The sequence below is a fragment of the Grammomys surdaster genome, unplaced genomic scaffold (assembly GCF_004785775.1).
Source record: "Grammomys surdaster isolate TR1022 unplaced genomic scaffold, NIH_TR_1.0 183, whole genome shotgun sequence".
NCBI lineage: Eukaryota > Metazoa > Chordata > Mammalia > Rodentia > Muridae > Grammomys > Grammomys surdaster.
In genome coordinates this window covers 2,468,675-2,493,344 of record NW_021604628.1, presented here as the reverse complement: position 1 = coordinate 2,493,344, position 24,670 = coordinate 2,468,675, and the positions used below count along the sequence as shown (strand labels likewise).

General features: G+C 50.3%; 1 protein-coding gene across 3 annotated transcripts in view; it reads right to left on the bottom strand.

The window, feature by feature from the left end:
- Positions 1–6,907: 6,907 nt before the first annotated feature.
- The window catches only part of Slc37a1 (solute carrier family 37 member 1), a 56,061-nt gene continuing 38,298 nt past the window's right edge, over positions 6,908–24,670 (bottom strand). The window contains exons 12-21 of one of the 3 annotated variants that reach the window (XM_028767923.1): positions 23,935–24,060; positions 22,059–22,149; positions 20,479–20,541; positions 19,869–19,954; positions 18,961–19,009; positions 17,603–17,676; positions 16,905–16,983; positions 11,653–11,750; positions 8,260–8,324; positions 6,908–7,882 (exon numbers count right to left, since the gene is read on the bottom strand). In XM_028767923.1, the coding sequence (XP_028623756.1) occupies positions 7,867–7,882; positions 8,260–8,324; positions 11,653–11,750; positions 16,905–16,983; positions 17,603–17,676; positions 18,961–19,009; positions 19,869–19,954; positions 20,479–20,541; positions 22,059–22,149; positions 23,935–24,060 (747 nt within the window). In that variant the 3' untranslated portion in view covers positions 6,908–7,866. The remainder of the gene's footprint in view (positions 7,883–8,259; positions 8,325–11,652; positions 11,751–16,904; positions 16,984–17,602; positions 17,677–18,960; positions 19,010–19,868; positions 19,955–20,478; positions 20,542–22,058; positions 22,150–23,934; positions 24,061–24,670) is intronic. The other 2 variants (XM_028767924.1, XM_028767925.1) reach the window with 2 other exon arrangements.

Sequence of the window (24,670 nt, the reverse complement as noted above, 5' to 3'; positions counted from 1 at the left end):
AGCGACCTTGACTCGGGCGAGCTGCAATGGGGTGTCTCGGCATCGCTGAGGGTGAAGCATCTCACTGCTGGTACAGCTGTCTAGACACTACCGACCCCCACACACTGGACTGTGAGGTCCCCGAATCCCGTGACAGTTCCAGCAATTGCCATGGCACCCAGAAGGATGTAAGGCACAGAATTTAACTGGTAGGCTTCTCAGGAAAGATGAGGGAACCAGCCATGGCTGGTTGTCTAACATAGAACTCGAGGCTACTGAAAAGCATGTGCCATGGGTTACGGAGAGGCTCCGTCTGGGTCCTCATGGAGACCGGTGTGAGGGGTAAGAGTACTTGGCATTTCTAGGATAGTAGCAAACTGTCCTCTTCCAAGCCTAGACAGTGGCAGTTAGGATCCAGGGCAACAGAAGAAAGATGCGTCTTCCAGGTTCAGCTGGAGAAGATGACTGTCTTGAAAGTAAGATCTTCATGCAAAGCTTTTATGAAGGAAGAAAGCAGACACGACACCGAGGCCTCTTTGTGACTCAGTCACCTATCAGCAGGATGCTTGGAATGTCACCTGTAGTTGGGCAGTGTGTTGAGAACCAGTCTGTATCACTTTGGCCTGCCCTGGTGGAGGTTACCGTGAGCCATGAACTCAGTCTATTGGTGAAAAATTCCAGCTTTAGTGTGGCCAGTTAAGACAGTACATGAGAAACTCCGAGACTCAGAGAAGGTGCACAGACCCTGCCCAAGGAAGGGTGCAGCCACTCTGGACCATCTCGGTCTAGAGGAGTCAGCGCAAAGGCAAAGGTAGCTTTCTGTTCTCTGGTCATGGAGTTACTTTATGGTCTGGCCAAGTGTCTTGACTTTAGAGAGTGAGGGAAACCCCTTAAGTGGAAAGGATGGAGGACCAGACAAAATTATTAAAGAACACAATGGTCTTAGTTCATGGAGGTAGACCCCCTGCATGCTGGATTTCTGGAGAATAAAACCTCTTTGCTATTGCATATTCTTTGAGTCTGGGGTATCATTGAGGATGGCAATCCAATGTCCAATCACCTCTTCTAACCCTGCTGTTTATGGCAATTTCCAGTAAAGCACAGGCTACAGCTAGAAGAACCTCATCCCTCCGGCACACACACACCACCCGTGCGGTGCCTCGTGATGCGTACACATGTCTACAGTGTAATGGTAGCATTGTTCTTATTTTTAGCCTTCGGTTGTGATCATTAGACTATTAATACAGAAGAAGATGCTTTCAATGTGGGATGTGCTCCTGCGCTTCCAGACGGAGATGGGCTGCCGTGTGGCAGGTGTTTACATTTGTCGCGGAAATCTGATCTCTCTGTCCGGTTCTCTTTTCCAGAGTCTGCCTTACAGTCTTTCCGGGAGCTGGGATGAATGTCGTATTCTTCATTTGCATCACGCGGAACATAAAACTGCACCAGAGAAAAAGGTTATTTGACACTCAAACATCTTAGCCATGCCCAACGGCAGTGCTTACTCAACTCAAATAGGTACTTTGTTCAGTGAACGGAAGCTCACCCCACCTCCACCCCCAACTGACTGAGTTAAGATCTCTCACGGGTGGCTGGAGATGGTGGCATTCATCTTTAATCCAGAAGAGCCAGGGCCACACAAAAAGACCCTGTCAGAAGACAAAACACGGAAACAAAAGAGATTCCTCAAGGCCATCTCCTCGCAGTTCACCTCACAGTGACGACACGACAGGTCTAACCTAACCACTGCCCTAAGAGAACAACTGTATGCTCCATTAGGTCACAGATACAGTGCGAGAGCTCCATCTTCGTGGGGTTCATGAATAGATTTTCCATTAAGTGTGGGTGAAGACGGTGACTGGGGATGCTTGGTCATTTTTATGTACGCTGTCAGCTTATAGGCGATTCCACTAGGCTCCTCCCCAGGGACCTAGCAACGGCTGACGTCATCACCTGCCGCCAGGTGCGCCAGGTACCAGCTGTGTATAAAAGGACTGCCAGCCATCGTGCACCCTCTCTTCCCTCCCTCTCTCCTCTCCTACTTTTGTCCTCTGCATCCCCCCTTCTCTGCCCCTCCCGCCTGTCTGTCTGCCTGTCTACAGTCCACTCGTCTGCCACTACCCCATCCCAGATCGTCACTCCTCTGCCCTAATAAACCTCCTTTATACCAGATCTGTTGCATGGCTTAAGCATGGGCCTGCCAGCTACACCCTTCGCCGTATTATGTTTCATAACATACACCCTCATGAATTCTCTCCTAGGTCTTGCTGGGAATGAGGCCCCAACAATTTATGTACAGCAAATCATCATATATTTAAATGCCCTGTATCCCGGATGTACCTCAATGAGAAGGGACTCTAAAGAATTTTTTTTTTCAGTCGACTCCTGTCTGAAAGCCACTTCAAAGAGCCATTACAAAGTCCTTCAGTATTTTTTGCAAAAAAAAAAAAAAAAAAGAGTCTTTCAGGGAAATATTCGTATTTTCAGAAAATATTCACGATGTGCCGGGAAAGTTATGCGCTGTGAGGGAGTCATTAGAGTTGATCTGAACTGCGACACCCACAGCGATTCCTGTGTGTGGGAAGCTGTCAAGGGCAGTTTTCCCCCCGAGCCCGAGAGACAATGGTGACTGCCTCCTCCAGATGGAGAGATGGAAGGCAGTCTGTGGAGGTCGGGGAAACGAGAACAAATGAGAGCTAACCACTCAGCATGTTGACACTCTGTTCCTGCCTGGGAAGGAGCTACCCGCATGCTGTGACTAGGGTAGATGCTGCATGTACCAGTCGGGGTTACCTGACAACTCTGCAGTCAAGGGTACCAGGGAGTGGCACTATTAGAAGGTGTGGCCTTGTAGCAGGCGTGGCCTTGTTGAAGTGGGCGTGGCCTTGTTGGAGTAGGTGTGGCCTTGTTGGAGTGGGTGTGTCACTGTGGGCATGGACTTTAAGACCCTCATCCTAGCTGTCTGGAAGTGAGTATTCTGCTAGCAGCCTTCAGATGAAGATGTAGAACTCTCAGCTCCTCCTGTACCATGCCTGCCTGGATGCTGCCGTGTTCCCACCAATAAAGGACTGAACCTCTGAACCTGTAAGCCAGTCTCAATTAAATGTCCTTTTGAGAGTTGCCTTGGTCATGGTGTCTGTTCACAGCAGTAAGACCCTAACTAAGACAGTACCTTTCAGGTATGTTGTTGGGAAGATCCTGTCGGGTATACAGTTGGGGGTACCTGCCAGGATCCCTCAAAATGGAGATTAGGACCCCAACAAGAGGCTCATTCATCCCTTCTACCATGATGTCACAGTAAGAAGGCAATGTCACAATCTCCCACAGACTGACTGTTGGGCTAAAATGAGTGGCCTTTCCTGGTGGCTCTCTTACCATGAAGGTCCCATGGCTTCTGCCTCATATCCTGCATGTTGGGTCACCTTCTCCACTGTCCATGGTCACCATGGCTGAAGTGATCCCTGTGTTAGTTAATCTTGACTCTCACCTTGATTGGATTTTTGAATCATCAGGGAAATACACCTATGTGTGTGCACACAAGGGAGTTTCCTAAAAAGGTCTCACTGTCAAGGGAAGACCCACCCTGGTTTGGTGGACACCACTCCACAGACTGGGACACCAGCTTCATCCCTCTCTGCTTCCTAACTGCAGACACAGTGTAATCACCCTTGGGATCCTGCCTCCATCGCCACCATGGGTTGTCTCCTGAAACCGAGCCAAAATAAATCTTTCCTTCTTTACAATCCCTTTGCCAGAGTGAGGAGAAAAGCAGTTAATACACCCTTTCTCTCAAAATGTCAGGTAGGCAGCGGTCTGCGAGCAGAATGGTGTGGGAAATCGACTACTGTCTACCTCAGAAGACCACATGTGTCTTTTGGGGTCCCAGGACAGTTGACCAATTATTAGATTATTATCCAGGGCTGGAGTGCAGGAGTCCCACAGAGAGATGTATGCAGTCAGAAGTAAAAGATACTTTTACCTGCTTAGACTCCTGGAATCCCTTCACACACACACACACACACACACACACACACACACACACACTTGCATTTTGGGGAGTGTCTGGATTTGAACCCAGGGCCTCATGAATGCAGACAAGTACTCTACTAAGTGAGTTACCTCCCCATCCCTATTCTGAGTACTAGATTTTATAGGTGGGTACCTGCAGGGATGGCTCTGGTCCCTCCTGTGAACAGCCTGAGGCTCACATGAAAAAAGCCCACCAAGTGCCTTTGGCTCATGGCTGGGGGTCCAGGGATTTGGATCAACGGCTCTTCCTCCCGGGCCTGAACGCCTGGCTGCCCTGTGTTTGCTTGTGGTCCTGCCATTAGGGACGGTTTGCAGATTTGAGTGGGAGCCACAGGGTAGTACATCTCCCTGTGAATGCAGCGTGGGTCTCATCTGCTATTTCCAGATTCCAGTGATCTCAGCTGCTAGATGAAAAGAAGATGATTTTTAAAAAATGTATGTATATATACGTCTATGTATGTAAATGTATATATGTATATATGTGTATATATGTATATGTGTATATATGTGTGTATATATGTGTATATATGTATGTATATATGTCTATGTATGTAAATGTGTATATATGTGTATATATGTATATGTGTATATATGTATATCTATGTATGTATGTATGTGTGTGTATATATATGTGTATATATGTATGTATATTGAAAACTGTACACTTTTCCCTTAAAAGTCATGGCAAGGTCTTCTCCATTCATGAATTAAATTCCTGCTATGCTGCTCTTAAAAGCAGTGGTGTGTGTGTGTGTGTGTGTGTGTGTATGTATGTGTGTTTTCAGCCTCTGAAGCACTTGTCAGCAGGGCTCAGTCAGAAAGTGAAGGACTACAGGATAGCTTTTCCTCGTGGGCCATGGGAGATTTTCTTTTCCTTTTTCTTTTTTTCTTTTTTTTTTTGGTTTGGTTTTTCGAGACAGGGTTTCTCTGTGTAGCCCTGGCTGTCCTGGAACTCACTTTGTAGACCAGGCTAGCCTCAAACTCTCGAACTCAGAAATCCGCCTGCCTCTGCCTCCCAAGTGCTGGGATTAAAGGCGTGCCCCACCACCGCCCGTGGGAGATTTTCTTTCAGGACTTTGAGAAACCATCATCCTTGAGGTTTCCAGCACTAAGTGCCTGGTGGCCATGGGCTGGGAGTTCCACTGCTCCATACCAGGAGATATGATTGCTGAAGCCTCAGAGGGATCCTTCGGTAAGCAGAGAGCAATTTAAAAGAGATTATTTACTTAAAAATTTTTCTCTGGGCAGTGGTGGTACACGCCTTTAATCCTAGCACTCAGGGAGGCAGAGACAGGTGGAACTCTTGAGTTTGATGCTAGCCTGGTCTGCAGAACAAGTTCTAGGGCAACCAGGGCTACACAGAGAAACCTTGTCTCCAACAAACAAACATCTTACAACAGGGCAGTTGTGCATATGAACTCACAATGGTTGTGACAGCATACACAAGACCCATGCCAGCTCGAGTCAGACAAAATCCCATCGGGGAGGCTGGGAAGCGGGCTCAGAGAGGAGACCCGACCCTAACTGAGGAGCTTCTGGCACTGAGAGCTGCTGGGGGTCGGGGGAGGGGAAGGAAGCTCTGGTCATGAGAACAGAACCTCTAGCCCCAAGAGGCTGAATGCGCTTGGTGACTGATTCAGTCATTTCAGCATCAAGACCATGCCTAGAAGGGCAGGCTCGTGGACAGCCCTGCTAAAGACATGGGCAGAGCACGGTCCTTTAATGAGACACTGTGCTTTTTTTTTCCCAGAATTCCCACCCCCAGGGGATTATAGACCACATCCTACAGACCACAGAGTGTGTGGCAATACCATTAAAAATAAAAGAGCGAAGACCCCAACCCCCAACAATGATAACAACTAAAAAAGCCAGCCCAGTGATAGCAGTGGGCTTCTGGAAGAGTTTGAGGACAGCCCTTCCACCAACTGTTGGTCTGCAGGAGTTGGGGGTGCATCATCCTACCCCATGAGTCCATGGCCAGTTGCTATAGATACCACAGAAGAATTACCTTAAAGCACAGCACCCCACCATTGAGAACATGCACCGTGAGAGTTGGGGTCCCAAGGTGTGAATGTCTGAGCATGCTCACCAAGTGCTATTTCACAGTCAAGGACAAGTGTTGGGATATTCTCAAAATTCCATAACTTACCAGCTATCCGGAGCTTGATCTTACTGGGGCCCTGGCTCAGCCCCTGCTTGGAGCCCCTTTTCTGTTGTCAAAGTCAGCAAAAAAATCTTTCTAATGATTCATATTAGTAATTATTATAATAAAATTATTATAACTAAAATATAATTAATATTAATTAATAATTGATCTAAAACCACCAAAGAAACAAACCTTTGGGTATGTCTATGAAGAATGTTCAAGATTGGATGAACTGAAGTAGGAAGGCCCACTTCAGTGGGCAGCACAATTCCATGGCCCGGGGATTCTATGTAAAGGAGAAGCCAGCGGGAGTGAGCATCCATCTCTTCCTGTTTCCCGACCACCAGTGCAATCTGTCAGCTGCCTCAAGCTCCTGCCGGTATGCCTTCTCTGCCACAAGAGCCAGAAGAAACCTTCATTTCCTTTAAGAATCTTTTGTCAGGCCGGGCGGTGGTGGCGCATGCCTTTAATCCCAGCACTTGGGAGGCAGAGGCAGGCGGATTTCTGAGTTCGAAGCCAGCCTGGTCTACAGAGTGAGTTCCAGAACAGCCCAGGCTATACAGAGAAACCTTGTCTCGAAAAAACAAAAAAAAAAAAAAAAAAACAAAAAAAGAAGAATCTTTTGTCAGGCATTTTGTCCCAGCAACATAAAAATAACTAATACAACTTCAGTCCTAAGGAAACCAAAGTCACATGGTCCGTCTGGAGTCTTTTGTAAGAAGAATAGAGACTTGGATGGAATCCATCATTTATATTATATGTGGGCTTTTTTTTTTTTTAAATAAAAACTCATTTATTTAAAAGAGCAGATACAATTAAGACAACAAATGGCCACAGAACAATCATGGTTTGTCTTAATAAATAACAAAAGCCATTTACGTCTCTTAAAATCTATATAACACATTATACATTTAAAATAAATAAATCCCTGTGGGTCTAGAAACAGCCCCGGGGTCTGGGATAAGTAGGATGGCTGGGTGAAACCCATTGCTTTCGGTAACCAACGAAGTCCTCTCCCTAGCCACTATGCTCTCGCTCTCTCGGTTCTTCCGGAGACCGCAGGACACACCGGTGCTTTGGGACTGGGCTTCTTAGTGCCCCTGCCTTGTTGGGGGAGTGGGGCTTATTGCTTCACAGACATTCACATCTTGACATGGTTGGTACTGAGCATGGGTCTTCCTGACGGCCGGGTGTGGACTCCATCTCAGTCTCTTGACTGTGATCGGGCTTTCGTGTGCTCTTCAGAGGCTGTTGGTTGGCTGCTGAGACATCTGTGACATGTCCCATCCTTTCACACGCCGAACATTCAGGAAACGGCGGGGCAGGACGGCTGGGGCTCACAGGCTATATAACATTCTGCACTGGATACCTGAGAGGGGTGGGCTGCCTGGGTGCAGCAGGCCAGTCCTACCTGTCACCATGCAGGCTGGATGAGTTCGGTGGCTGAATGGCAGTGAGCATCTGTCAGGCTGGGGCTGGCTGGGCCACTGGGTCTTGGCCCATTAAGGCAGGGGGACACAGCCAGACAGACTCCCCGCTGTCAGCCTGAGCTCAGCTGTCTATACAGCAAGTCTCAATCAAGGTAGCTTCCGAGTCGCTCCCAGGAGCATGTGGAAAGGCCAGCCTTCCTTTTTATGACAGGATCCTTCATTTCATCTTTTCCAAAGACGGCGTGTGTAAGATGGGCCCAGGCACTCCTGAGGACTCCGTGGTCAGTGTTCCTTCAGCCTAAAAGCAAAGGATACAGTGACGGAGGGCCACACAGCAGATACTGAAACCACCCAAAATGCACAGACCCAGACGTAGCGCCGGCCCCATGCCTTCCTCATGGCTTCTCGGTGGCAGCAAACGGAAAGGACGGGAGGACAGTTGCTAGAGAGACTATCTTGGCTGAGAAGCCGCAGCTCACAAACTCCACAAACAAGGCATTTTTCCTCATATCCCCCCCGTCCCTGGGAGTCTGAGGAGCGATTTGCAGAGTCACACCCACACCGAGGCACTATTACACTGTGGTGTGCCAAGATCGGGGATGACTGATAAGTTCTTTCCTTCCTGTCGGGGTGCCTGGAGTTGCGTTATCTCCAGAGAGGCCTCAGTGGACTTACGGAGCCTGGATCCCTGCAGCTGGCCCTGGACAGCTCAGTTCCTTGTGTATGAGACGGATCAGGAACTAAAGCCAAAACAGAGAAAAGACATTGTCACCATCTGAGGACACAAGCAGAGGGGCAAGTGTGGCCTGTTGAGGCTGGCTGGACTGCACGGCCCCTCCTCTGGAGCACCCAAAGGCTTATGCCCCGAGGAGGTACTGTCACCTGGCCTAAGGTGATGGCTGCCTCTCAGTAAGTTCTCGGGATAATCCAGACACCGGAAAACAGGCATTCAGCACAGAGTTCAAAACCAACCCAACCACAAGGTTCCCCAAATAGAAACAAGACAGAAAATGCAGGGGAGGTGGCCCATGGTATGGAGCTGCATGGAGGACTCTGGAGCCAGGTGAGCAGGTCAGGAGATGTCCCAGGAGGTTGAAATAGTGTCTTAGAATAGCAGTGTGTGGTGTGTGTGTGCTCGTGCATGCACAATCCTAAGTGTGTTTAAGTATACCTTTGGCTGCCTTCCACATAATGCTAACTGCTAGGCTAAGAGCCATTGGCTTACCTGGTTATTCCCTTCATGTGCTGAAAGGCTCAGAATAACCAAGGCAGAGTAATGACTGGCTACCACCCACAGCTCAGGCCTTTACCCTGCATGCAGGTGTGGAGCTAGTCTCTGTGACTCACAGCAGACCACAGCCAAGGTTCCGGGGCTGCATGGGAGCGGATCCTGAGGGAAGTCTCAGCTTCCGGTGGCATGTGCTTAGAAGACAGCAGGCCGCCTTAATCCTGAGGGGTTTGGGGTGGGGAGCGGTGCTAAGGGTCCACTGCTGCCCGGCCATCAGACCCTGGCTCCTAGATGCCCCATTGTTCAGGATGGAGGCCCACAGGCATAAGCTAAGGATGATGGGAATATCTCTTATGGATAATACACAGTCCGTGCACTTGGTTTGGCCCGAGGCCGTGGTGATCACTGGACAGCAGTGGGAACGAGGCAACACCAAACCCAGAGTTGGTGGCAATAGAATTTTCAGCAAATTGGAGCTAACTTCAACTTCAGCTCTAACTACCCAGGGCTGTGCTGGCAGCTACCAACACCACCACTTCTGCCAAGCGCAGTATGTGGCAAGCGCTGGCAGAAGAGGCCTGTGGTGGTGAAACCAGGCTGCCAAGAGGAAGAAGGAAGAGGGAAAGCAAATGTTGCCTGTGGGCATGGGACAGCTGGTGGGAGGGGGTCACAAGGAGCCAGGTCACCGTCCAACAAAGCTCTGTGCCCATGGAGGTGACAGTGACCAGCAGAAAGGAGTCTGTCCGTTCCCAATGCCTGCCCCAAGATGCTGGGGACCGGGCAGCATGATCCAGAGAGGAGGCTAAGAGCCAGGAGCATGACCAAATCTGCTGCATAGGTGGCAGGAATCTGGTCCTCTAGCATCTCTGAGGAGGTGAGCTCAGGTCCCTGAGTGCTCAGCCTCTGACTGGGAAGGAGGTGAAACTGGTTTATGTTGAAGGGGAAAAAAAAAATCAAACAAAATAAACAAACAAAACCAAAAAACACTAGAAAGAGAAAGGGGCTGCCTGAGCTTTAGGGCTTTTATCTGTTTATGCTTTTATCTGATTTGAGAAAGTCTCCTGCAGCCGAAACTGTTTGCAGCGCAGTGTCAGGAAGGATCCCAGGGCCTTGTCCATGCGGGAAAGCATGCTCTACTGAGGCCTGACACAGCCAAGGATGACCTTTGCCCTTCCGATTCCTCTGCCTCTACCTCCCAAGTGCTGGGATTACTGGTGTTAAGTCACCATCCCGACTATATAACCACTATCATGCAAATTTAGATTCCTCCAAGGGAGATGCACTGGGGAAGCAAGCTACTCTTAAAGGTAGGCAAGCATGCTCAGTGGTTGATGACCAGTGGAAAAGAAATTTAACAGTACCACTGGAAGGCCCTTAGCTCATAATTGTGTGTCAGAGATTCTCTCACATTTATCTCACTTTTAGTTTACATTACAGTGTTCTTTTTTCCCTTCCATTTTTAATACATCATGACTAATTAATTTAGCATGTTTTCATCTAACCATCAAACTGACCACATGGTCCCCAGGGGAGGAGTTAGAGAGAAGACTGAAGGAGTTGAAGGGGCTGGCTTGCAGCCCCATGGGGACCGCTGCTGGGGACTGAACCAGGGCCTCTGTGCCCCCTAGGCAAGCACTCTGCCGACTGAGTTACATCCTCAGCTTTTCTGCTCTTCTTCAAGACAGGGTCTCATTCTGCAGCCCAGGCTGGGGCTGGCTCTTATTAAACAACTTGGGCTAGCCTCAAACGTGTGGTGGTCAGTCGTATACATTCTGCGTGCTGGGGTTATGGGCTAGTGGGAGGTCTGTAGGTCGCTGACATGCCCCAAAGGGATTGTGGTACCCCCATCCCACCCTCTTCTCTTTCTCTATTTTGATCCCTGGCCATTCGGTGAGAAGTTCCTTTGTAGAGGCTAGCCTTGTCACAGGCTCAAGGCAATCCTGGGTTGAGATATCCAAAGCTGTGGGCCGAACTGAACCTTTCAGAGCCTGACTGTGTCAGGCGTTTGCTATCGGGACTGACCCAGCAGGCAGACTAGGTGGGGGTTCTCTCTGATCAATGTCTGCTTTAGTTCCCCAACAGGCCTGCCATGACTATCAGCGCACCCTTTTATAACGTGGCAGCTGGGGCAGGGAGATGGTTTGGGGATCAAGAGCCTTGGCTGCCCTTCCAGAGGATGTTGGTTTCACACTCCAACATCAGGAAGCTCACAACCATCTGTAACCTGAGCTTGGTGGTGGTGGGGGTCATCTGATGCGCTCTTCTGGCTTCTGAACACATGTGGTGCAGATGTGTACACTCAGGCATACACACATACACATAAAACAATAAATAAAAAAACTTTCAGTGTGAATGAATGCTGCCGTAACAGAGAGGCTTCGTGATCTGTCGCACGCTGACTTGGACTCCTAACATCCTACAAAGCGACAGCTTCACCTGCTTCTCACTTATTCCCCACGGGTGAGGAGAGAGAAAGCCTCAGTCTACATGGACCTAGAGAAGGTGGCAGGACACACAACTTTGCTAGGGGCTGCAGGAGTCCACAGGAAGACAGTCAGCTAGGGCAGCAAAGGTCATGACTCTCAACCTATGGGTCATGACTCCACCACCAAGATATTTACGTTACTATTTGTAACAGTAGCAAAATTACAGTTATAAAGTAGTAACAAAGAGAATTGTATGGTTGGGGCTGGGGTCACCACAACATGAAGAACCGTATTAAAGAGTTGCGGTATTATGAAGGGTGAGAACCGCTGGATGAGAACCACTGCGGTAAGATCTGACCCATAGCTACAGAGAGGCTAACTGAAGATGCACAGGTTACAAGCAAAAAGACCCACCAGTAAGGCACAGGCGTCTGCAAACATCAGCATGTAGAACACATTGCTCCATCCGGAAGGGGAGATGAGCCCCGCCAGCAGGGGCCCCAAGGCAGCTCCTGAAACGGACATAAAGACACTGGTTAAGGAAGGCTAGCAATGGGAGATGAACTCAGTCAGGGCAGAGGCAGGGCAGAGGGAGTGGCTGGCACGACCGTCTTCTGGAACCCATTCTTCTTTTTGTTTGTTTGTTTGTTTGTTTGTTTGTTTTTTTGAGATAGGGTTTCTCTGTGTAGTTCTGGCTGTCCTGGAACTCACTCTGTAGACCAGGCTGGCCTTGAACTCAGAAATCCGCCTGCCTCTGCCTCCCAAGTGCTGGGATTAAAGGCGTGCGCCACCACTGCCCGACTTGGAATCTATTCTAAAAGGAGGTGTTGACCTTTGAAATGTCCGCTCCGTCTGACACCCCATCATTATAAATGAGTTTATATAGTCGGACAGGGTGGTGCATGTCTTTAATCCCAGCACTTGAGAGTCAGAGGCAGGAGGGTTTCTGTGAGTTCAAGGCTAGCCTGGTTATATAGTGAGTGCCAGGACTACATAAAGACTCCGTCTCAAAATAATAAAAATCAAATAATAAATAAAAGAAATCTGAACCCAACATACAATTGCAGATACTGTGCTCAAAATAAGTGTTACTGAATAAATCTGTGTACGATACACAAGACTTAGGCCCTGCTGATATCAACCGTCTGATTTTGACCACTGCAAGTCAGGGGGCTCCCTGTTTTTTTTGAGAGGGGTGCTGACTAGTTATTTGCAAAGGACGGTGTGTAGCTGCATCTTATATCAGTGGTTCAGAAAAATATGCCCGTATGTGCAAAGTATATGTGCATGAGTGTGCATGTGCACATGCATAGTTATGCATGTGCACATGCATGCATGCTAAGCGTGCATGTGTATTCATGTGGACAGGCATGTGCACGTATGCAGCTGAACAAGCGCTACGTATGTACACGTGTGCCCAAATGTGTTATATGCATGTATGTGTGTGTATGGGAACGGGTGTACGTATGTATGCATGTGTGTGTACAAGTGTGCATGTGTGTGTGTGTGTGTGTGTGTGTACAAGCATGCATGTGTATGAAACTCCACAAGTGCTGTGTATGCAGATGTGTGCTCAGGGGTGCATATGCATGTAAGTATACACGTTTGTACATGGGCACAGGTGTGCATGTGTGTCTATGTGCACAAGTATGTGTGTGCATGCATGTGTGAACGGGGGTGTGAGATAAAGCAAATGCAAGATGCTCGGGAACTCTCTGCATTATGTTTGTGAGGCTTTTTTTTTTCCCTTCAAGTCTTAAATTATGTCAAATAAACTTCGAAGGCTACACAAACAAAAGACATCTGCGGGGGAAGGCTTGTTCCGGCATCCTGAGTGCTTCCCTTACGGTGGGTGGGTGACTCTGACAAGAAGATGGCTTGTCCAGCATGCTAAGGAGTCGGGAGAACTGCCAGAGGTACCTGATTACATTATAGTACCCAAGAGCTGGGGCTCTCTGCGGTTTACCCACACTGACTGTTCGTGTACAGCGTGTCTCAGTACATTTGCAGGCACATGGCGCTACTCATGTCTCGTGTGAGTTTATTCTGCACATCCTGAAGACCACGGTGTGGACCATACCTGAGTTTCAAAACTATAAATCTACAAAGTAGAGAGCAGAGGAAAGAAAAATATGATTTTTTAAAAAAAAGACAACAGTAGGGCACAGCCTGGGGACGTCTCCCCATAGCTAGGCTGGCTGAGCACGTGGCACAGTGAAAGGGGCAGCAGCGGCAAAAGGCCATTGATTGTTCTCTCCACTACCTCAGAGTCCAGGCCCCTCTTTGTCAGTGACTCAGTGACACCCCACGGAAGAACAATTGCTAAACCTCTGGGGACAGCAGACCCCGTGAGGGGGATGGGGAAGGGTCCAAAGAGAGAACAGGGGTTCAGGGGACAACGCCAGTCCCCAAGCAGCCATCCACGCCCCAGCAATGGCAAGGACTCCAATGCTGAGCTCCCTGTGGGCAAGCAGATTCCAGGCTCATCTGTAAAGACCACCAGGGGGCCGGGCAGTGGTGGCGCACGCCTTTAATCCCAGCACTTGGGAGGCAGAGGCAGGTGGATTTCTGAGTTCGAGGCCAGCCTGGTCTACAGAGTGAGTTCCAGGACAGCCAGGACTACACAGAGAGACCCTGTCTCGAAAAACCAAAAAAAAAAAAAAAAAAAAAAAAAAAAAAAAAAAAAAAAAAAAAAAAGACCACCAGGGGGCGCTCTACAGGAGAAAAGACTCTGCCCACGCTAATTTAGTGGGTTACTCTTAAATACAAAGATACAATGTGGCAGTATAAAGATACAACGTGGCAGCCTAGAGGACCTATGGGTGAGAAAAAGACGCAGCCCTGATCACACAGGAACCAGGAGGAGGAAAAACCATGGGCAGTTAACAAGGCAGACGGAAACCCCCCAGCAATTAATTCTTGCTTAACACGGTGTTTGAGGCACTAAAAGGACAGCTAAAATAAGAACACAGAGGTTGAAAGATAAAGTCAAGGACACCATCCAGAGAAGAACAAGAGAGGCAGGAAGGGCAAGAAGTCTGGAAACCTGACATCTAACTGACATTCTCCAGAAAACGAGAAAGAATATGGTAGTCAAACTTATTAAAGAAACTACAGTACCCAACCCCCAAGGTGCAGGCCCTGCTTCCAGGTGAGGTGGAGAAGGGCCTCTGAGTAAGGGGGAGACCCCAAAGCCCCAGAGAAGAATCAGGTCTGTGTGAAGAGCAGCTGAGAGCGAAAGCTGATGCCTATTGCCAGCAATGAAAACTGAGAGACAGTGGAGTTCTGGAAAAGTCACAGATGTTACCTGGAGATGAAACCCCACCCAGTACCACAGCTGTGCAAGCCCCAGGAATCTTAGGAAGCTACTAGGTAACAGTCCCACCCACAAAAGAGCATCGGGCAGGAATCTGGCAAAAGGGGCTCTGACGTCAGAGGGAGGAGAAGGCGGTGTGAGGGATGGAGAGGAAGCAAGGTTTATGGAGCTTGGTGGGCAGCTTAGTGGCCTGTAACCAGTCCACCAGAAGCTGGTGGTATCAGGACAGGGATGACCAGGACAGAAGCAAACAAAAAGCAAATGGGAGAGAGATGACATGTCTGAGGACCTGCAAGGCTGACTTCCAGGCTGGAAAGACCACAACATCAGCAGGGTCAGTGTGATGGAGGGAGTGGGGATGATTGCAGGTCAGGTAGTGTGACAAGAGCCATGTCTAGTTTTCTTGGTTTAGAGGACATGAGGTGGTTCCTAGACTGGAGAGTCCAGGAAATTTACATATGCGAGGAAGCTGGAAGTACCAGCTGGGAGGGACCATCTCTAAGAAGAGGACCTGGGCAGGCAGAGCCAGGGCCTGTCCCATTGTATCATAAAAGCTCGGCGCTAACCCCTGTGGCTACAGTATGTATCACTTTGATACAATGAAACCCTGGAAACAGGCATGGCTACTTTTAACTGTTCTGCACACACATGTAGGAAGGGCGTCCTTGGGTCCCACTGGGATGTCAATCTGGACACTGCAAACACACCAAGCATTGTTGGGAGAAGGTCCTGGCTGGTTCGGGATCAGCTGAGCTATGCCTTTGCCCAAGCCTGCACTGACTAATGGACATGAACACTTGACAAGCCCGTGGGGCCAACGCTTCTCGCTTCTCGGTGTGATGCTTTGCTAGAGTGGTGTGCCGTCCCTCGGGCCTCCTTCTGCTTCATCTTGTGGGAAGTGTGCATGAGAGGCATAAAGCTGGGACTTGGTGGAGGACCAGTGTTCATGCCGTTTCCATGGTGACTGGCTGCTGAGTCCCCGTGCACTTGAGTAGTTGGGGAAGCATAGGGCCTGGGATCTAGGAGTCCATCTCATCAGGTCCAACTGCCACTGCTGTAGAAACCCAGGTGGTCTCGAGCTTTGAAGAGGGGTGGCACAGGATGCTGAGAGCAGCAAGGGCCCTCTGTCCTGCTGCCCTTCTGTTCTGAGCGATGCTCTTGCCTCCTTCACAGCCCAGTGTGCCGTGACAAGGTCCACCTCTTCACCATAACAGCCTCTCTCTCTTCAGCCTTGTGTTTGAGATGAATGTCAAGAAAGAGGCATTTTTACACCTCCTTCCTGATTTTTCTTCTTCCTCTGATCCTGTTTTACTGTAGGGCCCAGACTGCTAGCAGGACGACATGTTAGCTTAAAGCATGGTGTCCTGGGAGCAGCAGAGTGACTCACAGAAACTTCTGTGGGACAGAGCAGAGAGAGAGAGAGAGAGAGAGAGAGAGAGAGAGAGAGACAGACAGAGAGTCAGAAAGAGAGACAGAGACAGAGACACACAGAAAGACAGAGATAGAGACAGAGACACAGAGACAGAAATAGAAACAGAGAAAAACATACATATATATATTAGATAGATAGATGATAGATTGATAGATAAATGATAGATAATAGATCAATAGATAATAGATGGTAGATAGTCAGATAGATAGAAAGAAAGAAGGAAAGAGAGAGAGAGAGAGAAGGGAAGGAAGGAAGGAAGGAAGATAGATAGCTGGCCGGCTGGGTAAACTGGGAGAGTGGTGGACCAATCCTCTCAGGAAAGGCTCTGATGCTTCTGAGACCCATCACCAGGTACAAAACCTTCCACTGCTACCTCCCATGACCCGGACACACCCCAGGGTACAAGAGGGACCAAAACAAACCGTTTCCTCTATTGAAGCTGACCATCTGTGGTGCTTTGTTACAGTAACACAGAGCTGACTAGCACAGGGATAGGCTGCTTACACTGTCACTCCAGACTATGCTAACGAATCTCGAATCTCGGCAAGGCGGAGGATCTTTCGAACCTCGAGATTCATTAGTTTTTTTTTTTTCAATAACTTAAACTAAAATAAGATCCCGTCTTTTCCTTGAGGGACAGTAATAAAAAGTTGGAGCCTCAAGTTTGACAACCCCTGGGCCAAACTAGAGTCTGGAAGAACATTCTCTCCCACTGAGGAAACAGATCCAGCCACCCACAACTGTCTTCTCTGAAGCCACATGCTACAGCCTCCAGAGCCGACTCCCCTGAGCTTCTAGAAGCAGCTAGTCCTGACACTGGCTACATCAGAACCTTGGGCACTGGTTAGTTCGGAACACGCGGCTTTCCTCCTTTCCCCCCCAGAGCTCTTGGTGAGAGAGAGAGTGTTCTCTGCTTACCCACAGACCCGGTGCCGTCGATGATGGCTGTCACGGTGGACAGGGCGTGGGAGTTCCCTTTCAGACTCTTGTGAGTCCCCTGTGGGAGCGGAGGAGAAGGATGTGAAACACAGACAGCCAAAAAGTGAGAAACCACTCCGGAACCACGCAATATCCAGAACTCTCTCCTTAGGAAGTCTACACCCTGCCCCACTCTGAGCGAAGCTCCGAGGGTTTCTAAGTGACAGAAATCCTTTTAAATACCAGCCCGGGCATATTTAGTTATTTGTGACTCTCCTCCTCTGCTTCTGCCCCTTGTGCATTGACCATTTTGTTGATACTGGTATAGAGCCTTCAAGACTATTTCATGGGCACAGAGCTGAGTCTGAACTCTCGTGTTTATCCAAGGATAAGCTTCCTATGGGCAGATTCAGAAACACACCTAACATCAAGGCCCAGGCAGGGCCAACCTGCTGTCTTGCATAGATGCCATGGGGTGGGAAAGACTGGTCAAAGCTCCATCCTGTGCCTCTTACCTCTGCACATTCTGTTCACCGCTCAGGGATAGATAGGATTTATAGGAAGAGATCTGAGGGAGGGTGGCCAGGGACAGGTGCTAGAAAACTCTCAAGACACAGGCTCTCTATGAACAAACTGTGAAGCATTTCACCTGTTGAGGCAGTGCTGGACCCGAGTAGGAGAAGCAGTGTCTGACTTACCAGGTCTGCAGAGACGGCGGTGGTGATCAGTGCATAGGGTCCGCTGACCAGGGCCCCGCTGAGGAGCAACATGGCTACAGAAAACAGAGAACTCAGAACAGAGCCTGCCCGGCCCAGCAGTCCACCGGTGAGGGCAAGCATTTATAGGGAAGGGGCTCATCCCACAGGAGGCCATCTCCAGGGCGCAGGATAAATGGCTTCTGTAATGTGCCAGGGGATGCATTGTCATGCTTCCCTGAAGCCTTAGAGGACTTAGAACTCAAGTCCCCTGGCGTCATGGACAGCTGCTGATGGCAGTATTGGGAGGGGAGGAGAACCTAGGTGGACCAAGGCCAGGCCAGCACTGGGTCTGTGCCATAATTTTTTCATACATGGAACTTCCTCTCTTCACCACAAGGGGCAGAGACACTAAACCACATGTCCCCTACCCTCAGCAGGCCCAGCTCACTTTCCTGAAGAGACTGGGTCTATGGCAAACCCCAGGTTCACCCGCAGAGTGTTTTCTAGGTCACGTGTGACAAGACCCTCCTCCACCCTGCTCCCTCCTGTCTCTTCAGCTGGCTCTCTCTACCTTACACAACAGCTTCCGGGGCTGTGGCTAATGCCCCATGGCCAAGCTAAACAGCTCCTCCTCTAGGTACCAGAGCACAGCAAGGCTAGCCAGGTGGCTACTTTATCCACACTAACTGTCACAGCTGCCTGGAAACAGGAGCCTGACTTCCCCCAAAGAGGGACAAGGGGCTACGTGGCGGCTTACGTTCTCACACTATGTTACCCAAAAACCTGTTTGCAGTGTCCCGCATGTGGGACTAAAGGAAGCCTGTCCCCAGTTGGTTTTTGACTAGTCAATAAAGTTATCAACGGCCAATGGCTGGGCAGGGAGACAGAGGCAGGATTTTTAGGACTCCCAGGAAGGGACCAAGGAAGGAAGAAGAGGGGATTCCACCATGATGAGGGCATAGGAGATGGATTATGTCAGAAAGGTGCAGAAGGGAGAGACAGTTGACATGTAGGTGCAGGGGGAAAGCAGCCCCAGGAGGGCTGCAAAGATAAAATATAGATTTGGTAAGTATTAAGTCAGGAGTATCAGAGGGGAGTGTGTGTTAGCCATGTGGAGTTAGGGAGTGGCTCAGACACTGACCTGTTTAAGGTATTTAAAATGTAAGGCTGTGTATGTGGGCCTTTCTTTCAGGAATCCAGAGCATTGGTGTGATAGCGAGAAGCCCTTGCGCACCCTTCAGGAAGTTTAGAGCGGATTAACATACTACCATAACAGGCACACTGCTCTGGGCACACTGCTCTGTCACCCCAGCTTAACGCCTCTAGATTAGTTGTGTGGAGAGGCTTTACGTACTCACCTATGGTGGCTTCTAGGCCCATTTTGCTGACTGAGGAGAAGACATACAGCTGCGGGAGAACAAGAAGGGGATGGCTCAGCGCGGGCAGCTGCAGGGCTGCCAGGAGCCTGTGGTTTAGGAAGGGAGCTAACGGGAACCTGCCTGACGAGCAGGGTAGCTCTGGACCTTGGGGAAATCGCAGGGTGGGACTCCAAGCACCAGGGCTCGTGGAAGGACACTGAACAGTTCCCAACTCCTCATCTGAGGTCTGCAGCTACCTGCCTGAGCATTGTACCCTGAGACATCCTTCTAGCATCAGGGCCATGCCACTAGTAATTTCTTGAAGATTCCTTTATAAAGCCTTAGGCCCAAGAGGACTCAGAACTATGCCATGTTCTGGGGACAGTCACAGCCCTGGGAAGAAAGGCATGTTGACAAATACAATATGGTAATGGAATGGCCCCTCATCTCCCAAACAGTAATGGCAGGCCAGTATCACACTGGCTCTGCACAGCCACTCTGTGGGGTGATGCTACTCGTGACCAGATGAGGAATCTGAGGCAGGAGAATCACCTGGTCAAGGCCACGAGCTTCTAAATGCTTGAAGAAGGACGAGCCTGGCATGACAGGGCTCATTGAGACTAGAAGAGAGGGATGGCTCAGAGATCCTAAGGGACAGGCAGGAGTGTGACAGGGAAGGTGGACAGAGATGGGTATGAAGGGTTCCCCATAGAGAGGGGCAGCCCAAGAGAAACCCAGAAGGAGAGAGAAGCCTGGTGTGTGTAGCCCAGGGGCTGAGGCGGGCAAGCACAGAGGCTCTGTGCTTCCAGCCAGGGACGAGCTGGGTTTCAAGGGATGTGACATGGGACAGAGGTGGCTAGCAGAGATGAAAGTGACTGTCTGCAACCTCGGGCAGAGCCAGGGCTCACCGTGGGTGCAGCCAGCAGTAGCATCAGACCACAGGTGGAGGCTCGTTTCTCCAGACGGTCGGAGATCACGCCTGCTAGAATCCCACCTGTAACAGAGAAGCGGGGGCGGCTTCAGGAGCTGATATCGGGCACGAGCTCCCCAGAGGAGACCAAGACACAGGGGGAAGCACAACGGCAACCGTCCCTACTGGGCATCTGAAGTGGCCACTTGGAGTCTGGCCTACCAGGATGCATCTTGTATGGGCCATGGGAGTCACAGGGTGACTAGGGTCAGGCTTTAGGGCAACCTCAAAGCCCCTTCACCTGGTAGGAACTAATGCCACTGCCACCTGCCTGGGACACCTGTGTGTCATTTCTCCTCAGAGGTGAGCTTCTTTCAAAGCAATGGTCACTGTGTCACATGGTGCTCTCCCAGCAATAAAACTAGCTTGAACAGGTATTGATAGATTGGTGGTTTTTGTTTTTGTTTTTTGAGACAAGGTCTCACTTTGTAGGTCAGGCTAGCCTCAAACTTGCCATCCTGCTGCCTCAGCTTCAGAGTGCTAAATGTCAGTCACCCAGTTTTATTGTTAAGTTCCTGACAACGCAGAGCAAACGGTCTTGAACTCACCGAAGATCCCACCCACGTCAAACAAGGTGGACAGCTCCCCGGCTTTCTTGGCATCCAGGTGATCTGCGGAATGACCAGCATATGAGCCCGTGAGGACACGTCCTGAGTGATTATCCCACAGGGACCCACTCGGGGACCCTGCTCCACGAGCAGAATTTTACCACGAGTAATCACCTAAACTCAGGTTTTAAAGGGATGTCGGCTGACCCATCTTATCCAAGCCTGGCCTTCCGCAGATGGCCTGTGCTTGGTCACCACAGGGGCGTCAGCTCAGGAAAGAGGGTGGGCCTAGGAAGATACTTGGGGTGTGTGTGTGTGTACACACATATGAGCAGGTAGCTCAGGGTCCTTGCAGGGCTCCCCCAGAGCAATAGCCAAGACTACTCAGTCAGTCACACAGTGAAACTGAGTGTGGCATTATGTGCTACCTGACCCCAGTGGGGACCAGAGCCTTCCCATGCCTCTGTGGCAGGGCACTGACAATTTTGCTTCTAGCTGACTGGATGCTGGCTGGTCTGAGGAGACAACTTGGAAGCACTTGACTGGCCAGATCCATCTTCCTCACCCTGAATGCCCCCTGCAAGGAACTGGGGTTGACTCAAGCCAAGATTCCGCTGGGCATCCAGCAGTTCAATACTCTGGCCAAGACTGTTCCCTTGTGAAAGAGAGCATGGCCTCTTACTGAGACTCCCTGTCAGGACTACTATGGGTCTGTCAGGATGATGTGGGGGTTGTTAGGTAGTGCCCTGGGCCCTCAGGTAGCTCCTTACGGTCTGCTCACCCAAGCTCTTCCTTTCTGCAGTCTGTCCTTGTTAGCCATGTCCCAAGAAAGTTCCCCCTTGCTACTGCCTCAGCTTCCTCGGCTGAGGTGACATTCCCTCCAGCTTTGGGGTTTTGGTCAACCTTGACATGGCCTTATGACACCCCTTGGAATCAAAGTCTCCAATTCTCAAAGCCTTCTTTCCTGTGCTGTCCCCGGAGTCATGTCCAAGCCCCAGGCATCTACAAAACTCTGTTCCTTTCCTTCCTTCCCCTGACTCACTGGCTCCTGAGGCCGAGGCGTCACCATGCACACAGAACTTGCAACAGCCCTCCTTGGTTCCTGAGAACTGCTGATTCCGTTATCACGCTATACGCCAATGAAGCACAGCTACATAGCACTATTTTTTCTGGAAAATTCTATGTAGAGCCATGGCTCCAGACATTCTTAGACGCTGGGAACCCAAGAGACTGTCAGCTCTCCCACAAATCAGAACACATCCCCAGAAACAGCGTGTAGGTCAGATTTCAGCCCCCAGTGGCCACGCTCCTGCTTGCTGGCCGCTGTGTTCTAAAACCCAACATGGCCCAGATTTAAACACAGGCAGCCTCTGAGAACCGCAGAGGGGTCAGGATGTACCAGATGAGCCCAGTGAAGATCACTACCAGGGCCACAAACTGTGTGCACCTCCACACCCTCTCCCGTCTGCTGGGCCACGCTGTCCCTCTCCAGTCACCGTGTGTGGTCCAGCAGGAAGAACAGAGTTCTGAGCAGTCGGCACGGCATAGGGAGCAGAACCTCCCTTCCGGCAAGCACTCACCTACACTGGTGATGTACAGCGGAAGCCAGAACAGGAATGTGTAGCTGACGAGCTTGGCAAACAGCAAGCACAGAGAAAACTCGATCACACCCTGGAAGAGGGAGCCATTGTCAACCTGGTGTGGGATTAGCAGTGTGTTTCAAGGTGCGACCCGGGACAAAGGACTATTCATTCCCCTGAGGACGTGCCGTGTTTTTACAAGGTTCAGCCTTGCTGGGGGGAGGGGGGAGAACACGAGTGGGAAGCAAGACCTAGGAGATCCGGAGCACAGATTGGCCTGGCCTGACTGCCTGGAAGGCAGAAATTCAACTCCAACCGGAGCCGATAAGGATCCAGATTGATGAGATAGCCTTGCCAAATGCTGGTGATTCCCTCCCAGAGGGATGCTCATTAAGACTGGGTTGGGGAGATGGCTTAGTAAGTTTAAATCCCTGGTACCCCACATAAAAAGCCAGGCATAGTTGTGTGTGTCTGTAACTCCAGCACTGGAGAGTGGAGACGGGCAGGTCCCAGGAGCTCGCCGGCCAGTTATCTAGCCTGATCGGCAAGCTTCCAGTTCAGACAGAGGCGCTGCTTCGAGGTAATAAGGTCGAGAGTGATGGGTGAAGATACTCGATAGAGTCCTGAGGCCTCTGAATGGGGTGTACACGGGTGTGTGCAACCGCATACTCGCCTGTATGCATCGTACACGCGCACGCGCGCGCAAGCACGCACGCGCGCACGCAAGCACGCACGCACGCACGCAAGCAAGCACGCATGCGCTGAACCCCACCCGCCCCCTGTTGTTTTCCCGTTGTTGCCGTGGGAGTATTAGCATACCGTGAGGATGGGAGCGTGTGGTACCTACCACATATATGCTTGGCATGCATGCTCTGTGTTAGGATAAAATCATCTCACTTCACCCTCAGATCAACAGATGGCATCGCAGCAGGGGAGGAGCCCAGGGACCGGTAAGCGGAAGCTCGCTGTAGACGCTTATGCCAACCAGCTAGGCAGGGGCAGGAGCAAGGGCAGGGAAAAGGCTGGGCCAGGCCTCCAAAGCCCTGTCCTGTTCCCATCGCCCTGTGACTTGTATTCACATGCTAGTCTGTTCCCCAACCGATGCCAGCAGAAGTATCTGGGGTACAGCCATCTACAGCAGTAAGGTACCACAGAAAGGCTGCTAGCCAACACTAAGAACTCATCCTTAGAAATGACTTTCATTGAAAACTGCGATCTCCTCCTACTGGCTGGCTATGAAGCCTGCCTAGCAACCCAGTGCCCACAACTATAAACTGAGGGATTACTACCTCAGGGCACTGGGGGAGCTAGGAAGCCCCAAGTGCCAGAGCAGAATCAGGTCCTGCTGCTTAAGATCTTAGCACATTGCTGGTTATTCTTCTGTAGCCTCTATTCCTTTCTGCCTCTCACGCCACGCTGGGAACTCAGACTCTCACTGTGCTGTGAAACGAAGCAGGCTCAGTTAGAGCCACAGAGTAGCGAGCACAGGTTGGCCCCCCTATGCCTTCAGAGTCAGATGTTAAGTAGCTGGGAGAGTGGAGAGCCAAGGGGGACAGAAGGTATCATGGGTGTAGGCCCAGAGGAGCCAGCTTTCTGTTTTTCGAGTGAAAAACATTTGTCAGTTTCCTTTGTTTGTCTGTGAAATTTCTGGGTGGAAAAATTCCTAGCCCTCCTAGTGATTTCAAAGTGTTAGAGACAGTGCAAAATGAAGACACCACACATGGAGTTACATTCTCGCCAGAGTGACCAGCCACACTGCCCACACGGGATGGGAGGACCTGACCCACAAATGCCACAGCCACACACTTCTCTCTCAAGCTCACCAAGGCCAAGCCCTCTCCCACTGCAGTGTTCTCTCCCTGGCAGGCAGACTCACCGGGATCCTCAGGGCTCCCGTGAAGCTGATGGCGGCCATGCTGCCATCACCGGGGAGGACGACAATGTGGCTTGGGTGGAGGAGGCTCTTCCCATCGGAGGGCAGTAAGCACTGGAGCTCTGGGTCCTGGACACACAAGCAAAAGGGACAGACGTCACCAGGAAGTGAGGCCAGAATTTTAAGCAAGTAAGATAGTGGGTTTCCTAGTAAAAGCCTTGGGACCATGTACTGGCTGGTTTTGTGTGTCAACTTGACACAAGCTGGAGTTATCACAGAGAAAGGAGCCTCCCTTGAGGAAATGCCTCCATGAGATCCAGCTGTAAGGCATTTTCTCAATTAGTGATCCAGGGGGAGGGCCCATTGTGGGTGGTGCCATCCCTGAGCTGGTAGTCTTGGGTTCTATAAGAAAGCAAGCTGAGCAAGCCAGAGGAAGCAAGCCAGTAAGCAGCACCCCTCCATGGCCTCTGTATCAGCTCCTGCCTCCAGGTTCCTGCCCTGTGTGAGTTCTTGTCTTGACTTCCTTTGGTGATGAACAGCGGAAGTGTATGTGGAATTAACCCTTTCCTCTCCAGCTTGCTTCTTGGTCATGGTGTTTCATTACAGGAACAGAAACCCTAAAACAGACCAGTGACGACCCCCTCGCCCCCACAGTCCTCAGCATCCACCTGGCTCATAAAATGCCACGTGCTCATAAAATTCTTTTGCTCAGAAATAGTGAAAGACAGAAAAAAAAAAA